We start from the raw sequence: 4,584 nt of genomic DNA, 5'->3' as shown, positions 1-4,584 counted from the left end.
CCCGCTCAGCTGCTGCAGGTTGAGGGGCCCCCAGGTTTGTTGTTGCTGCTGCTGCAGCGGCTGCTGCTGCGCGCAGCTCAGCAGCAACTTTGACTCCTCTTTTTGTTTTTTGTTTCCTTTGTTAAATCTCGAAGACATTTCATTTTGCTGCTGCCTTTTTAGAGCTGTTTAGCCTCAGCAGCAGCAGCAGCAGCAGCAGCAGCAACAGCAGCAGCAGCAGCAGCAGCAGCAGGAGCTGCACAGACAGCAACATTGATGGATTCGACNCAGCAGCAACAGCAGCAGCAGCAGCAGCAGCAGCAGGAGCTGCACAGACAGCAACATTGATGGATTCGACCAGATACAGAGCCGTCCCTGTTCAGGAGTATCAGCAACAGCAGCTGCTGCTGCTGCGGCATCTGCAGCTGCAGGAGCAGCGGCAGCAGCAACAGCAGCAGCACAGCTGCCAGCAGCGACACCAGCAGCAGCAGCAGCAGCAGCAGCAACTGCAGCAGCAGCAGCAAGTCTCGCTGCCGCCTCGTGCTGCTCACCTTTGGGCGCAGCAGCAGCAGCCCCGAGGGCCGCCTGTAGGGCTACGGAACCTCAACAGCAACAGCTGGTGCAGCAGCAGCAGCAGCAGCAGCAGCAGCAGCAGCAGCAATGGCGAGCGCTACGTTGGCAGCTACAGCTGCAGCAGGCAGCACAGCGGAGACCGCAGCAGCAGCAGCATCAGCAGCCGCAGCAGCTGCAGGCAGCAGAGACACACAGTTGCTGTTACGCCGCTAGACAGAGCTCCTGCTGCTGCTGCTGCTGCTGCTCATGGCTGCTACGGCTGTCCTGATGCTGCTGCTGCGGCAGCAGCAGCAGCAGCAGCAGCACAACCAGCAGCAGCAGCAGCAGCAGGAGTCGGCTTGAAGAGACCAGCAGGGGCCCCTGTACCCCATCGGGGGGCCCTTCATTTTAGTGTGCAGCAGCAGCGGCAGCAAGAGCTGCAGCAGCTGCAGCAGCTCCAGCATCAGCAGCAGCTGCAGCAGCAGCAGCAGCAGCAGCAACAGCAGCAGCATCACTACTATCAGAACCTGCAATATCAGCAGCAGCAACAGTACCAACAACAACTGCAGCAGCAGCAGCAGCAGCAGCAGCAGCAGCAACAGCAGCAGCAGCAGCAGCAACAGCAGCAGCAGCNCTGCAGCAGCAGCAGCAGCAGCAGCAGCAGCAGCAACAGCAGCAGCAGCAGCAGCAACAGCAGCAGCAGCTGCGGCAGCGCCGCAGCAGCAGCAGCAGCTGCACCCTCCAAGGGAAATGCGTTGTCTTGAGTGTGGCTCAAGAGAAGCCTGCTGCAGCAGCAGCAGCAGCAGCAGCAGCAGAAGCTGCTGCAGCAGCAGCGGCAGCAGCAAAGACAGCTGAACGCCTGAAGAGGCAGCAAATGCCTAGCCTATTGAATGAAGGTCCAGCAGCAACAGCAGCAACAGCAACAGCAGCAGCAGCAACGCTAGCTGCAGCACACCCGCCTGCAGCAGCAGCAGCCCCAGCAGCAGCAGCAGCAGCGCCAGCAGCAGCACCAGCAGCACCAGCAGCACCAGCAGCAGAACGGAGGCCTACGGCAGGAACAGCCATCACAGAGAGACGCGTAGCTACAGCAGCAGCAGCAACAGCAGCAGCAGCAACAGCAGCAGCAGCAACAGCAACAGGAGCAGCAGCAGTACCGTCCGATCCCGCAGCAGCAAACGCAAGAGCTGCAACTGCAGCAAGTGCAGCAACTGCAGCAGCAGCCAAATGCCCAGCAACAAAAGCAGCAGCAACAACAGTAACAGCAGCAGCAGCAGCAGCAGCAGCAGCAGCAGCAAAAGCAGCAGTATCGGATCGTCCTCACGGTCGACTCCAGCTAGAAGCAGCAGATGCCCTTGCCGACAGCAGCAGCAGCAGCAGCAGCAGCGGCAACCGCAGAAGCAGCAACCGCAGCAGCAGCATCCGCAGCAGCAGCATCCGCAGCAGCAGCAGAAGCAGCAACAGCAGAAGCAGTAGCAACAGCAGCAGCAGCAGCAGCAGAGAGGAGATCTGTGCGTCTCTCCCTGCTGAGCTGCTGATAGAGAAAGCTGCTGCTCCAAGCAGCAGCAGCAGCAGCAGCAGCAGACGCAGCTGCCCATCGATGCTGCGAGGCAGCAGCAGCAGCAGCAGCAGCAGCACATGCGACGAGACGGCCTCCTACAGCAGGAGCAGCAGCAGCAGCAGCAGCAGCAGCAGCAGCTCTTGCTGCTGCGGAGACACCCCGTTGTGGTCGAGCGATGAGGAGACAAAGGAAAGTCGGCAGCAGCAGCAGCAGCATAACAGAGGAGCGCAGCAGCAGCAGCAGCAGCAGCAGCAGCAGCAGCAGCAGCAGCTGGAGCAGGAGCAGGAGCAAGAGCAGCAGCAGCAGCTGCAGCAGCAGCAGCGCGAGGACGTAGAGATAGCAGTGCAGCAGCAACAGCAGCAGCAGCAGCAGCAGCAACAGCATTTCTATAGGACTGGCGACTGCCAGGAGCCGTTGCTGCAGGAGCAAGGGCAGCAGCAGCAGCAGCAGCAGCAGCAACAGCAGCAGCAGCAACAACAGCGAGACAAAGAACAGCAAGAACAGCAGCAGCAGCTGGATAACAAACAGCAGCAGCAGCAGCAGCAGCAGCGAGACAACGAACAGCAGCATCTGCAGCAACTGCAGCAGGAGCAGCACTCGTCGCGTCTCAGCAGCACAGACAAAGACATTGCCAGCAGCAGCAGCAGCAGCAGGAGCAGCAGCAGCAGGAGCAGCAGAAGCAGCAGCAGCAGCATCCGGAAGAGCCAACGTAGATGCAGCAGCAGCAGCAACAACAACAGCAACAGCAGCAGCAGCAACAGCAGCAGCAGCAGCAGCAGCAGCAGCAGCTTTGCAGAGCTGCAGGCGGAGCTGGGCCGCTGCCAGGCTGCATGCAAGGAGCAGCAAGAAGCACTTGCGCAGCAGCAGCTGCTGTTGGAGCAGCAGCAGCACACGATGATGCAGCAGCAGCGCCTCATTCAGCTGCTGCGCCTTCGTCTTGCTTCTTTAGGTATATCTGCTGCAGCAACCTCCCCACGTGCTGCTGCTGCTGCTGCTGCTGCTGCTGTTGCTGCTGAGGAAGACAACCCAGCGGAGCAACAGCAGCAGACAGAATGCAGCAGCAGCAGCAGCAGCAGCAGCAGCAGCAGCAGCAGGGGAGAGTATACAGCTCGGTCTTGGGAGGCTGAGCGAGGCCTACAAGAGCTGCAGCAGCAGCTGGAGCTGGAGCAGCAGCTAGAGGTGCAGCAGCAGCTGCAGCAGCAAAAGCAGCAGCAGCAGCAGCAATGCTACACACAGTATTTTGTTCTATCTAGCGGCAGCAACAGCAGCAACAGCAGCAACAGCAGCAGCAGCAGAAACAGCAGGCAAGTATCAGACGGCAGTGCTGGCTGCAGCAGCGGCGACGTCTCTCCCCACAGCAGCAGCAGCAGCAGCAGCAACAGCAGCAGCAGCAGCAGCAGGAGCTTCAGCTTGGCCAGCAGCAGGAGCAGCAGGTCGATTGACTGCCCCTACCAAGAGATGCAGCAGCAGCAGCAGCTGCAGCAGCAGCAGCAGAAGCAGCACCAACAAGAACAACAACAGAAGCAAAACTACCAACAGCAGCAGCAGCAGCACGAGCAGCAACAGAAGCAGCAGCAGCAACAGCAGCAGCTCCTATACGACGCAAGCTACGAGCGGCACGCAGCAGAAGCGGCCTCAGCAGCAACTGCTGCAGCAGCAACTGCTGCAGCAGCAACAGCAGCAGCAGCAGCAGCAGCACCAGCTGCTTCTGCTGCTGTCCTCTCTGGCTGGCTCGCAGCACGTTCCCCCAATGGCTATCCCCGCAGCGTATGCAACCCGCTAACAGCAGCAGCAGCAGCAGCAGCAGCAGCAAAAGCAGCAACGGCAGCAGCAACACCAGCAAGTACAACAGCATCAGCAGCAGCAGCAGCAGCAAGAGCCCCTGAAGCAGCTTCTCCCGGTGTACATACACCTGCTGCTGGCTGCAGCAGCGCATACCCAAGAGCAGCAACAGCAGCAGCAGCAGCAGCAGCAGCAGCAGCAGCAGCAGCAGCACCTGCTGCTGCAGCTGCTGCTGTATCGCCACATGGGGTATTGCCTCGCCTAGTGCTGCCGGCTGCTGACGCAGCAGCAACAGAAGCAGCAGAAGAAGCAGCAGCAACAGAAGCAGCAGCAGAAACAGAAGCAGCAGCAGCAACAGAAGCAGCAGCAGCACATACAGAAACAACAGGGGGCAAAGTAACTACAGAAGCACCAGCAGCAGAAGCAGCAGCAGCAGCAGCAGCAGCAGCTGCTGCTGCTGCTGCTGCTGTTCCAACTCCAGAAGAAGCAACAGGAGGAACAGCAACAGCAGAAATAGCAGCAGCAGCAGCAGCAGCAGCAGCAGGAGAAGCAGCAGCAGCAGCAGCAGCAGACCAGTGGCTGCAGCAGTGGCTGCAGCGGCCCAACCGCCATGGGGCCCTCAGCGCCTCCTCCAGCTCCAGGTCCTCTTCTGACGACAGTGAGGGGGAGCAGCAGCAGCAGCAGCAGCAGCAGCAGCAGCAGCTGCAGCAGCC

The 4,584-nt window shown here is 60.3% G+C and overlaps 2 protein-coding genes across 2 annotated transcripts in view; both read left to right on the top strand.

The window, feature by feature from the left end:
- EMH_0037420 (uncharacterized protein) overlaps nucleotides 1–1,295 on the top strand; it is a gene marked incomplete at both ends in the record, with an annotated part of 3,565 nt that extends 2,270 nt beyond the window's left edge. Inside the window, 4 exon segments of the mRNA XM_013495178.1 lie at nucleotides 3–18; nucleotides 163–266; nucleotides 270–1,164; nucleotides 1,168–1,295. Of these exon segments, the coding sequence (XP_013350632.1) occupies nucleotides 3–18; nucleotides 163–266; nucleotides 270–1,164; nucleotides 1,168–1,295 (1,143 nt within the window).
- Nucleotides 1,296–1,405: 110 nt separating this feature from the next.
- EMH_0037410 (uncharacterized protein) overlaps nucleotides 1,406–4,584 on the top strand; it is a gene marked incomplete at both ends in the record, with an annotated part of 3,556 nt that continues 377 nt past the window's right edge. The window contains one exon of the mRNA XM_013495177.1: nucleotides 1,406–4,584. Within this exon, the coding sequence (XP_013350631.1) occupies nucleotides 1,406–4,584 (3,179 nt within the window).

This window comes from Eimeria mitis, genomic scaffold (genome assembly GCF_000499745.2).
Source record: "Eimeria mitis Houghton genomic scaffold, Emh_scaff1458, whole genome shotgun sequence".
NCBI classification, from domain to species: Eukaryota; Apicomplexa; class Conoidasida; order Eucoccidiorida; family Eimeriidae; genus Eimeria; species Eimeria mitis.
Note: the sequence above shows the minus strand (reverse complement) of the source record. Positions and strands in the feature narration are given on the sequence as shown.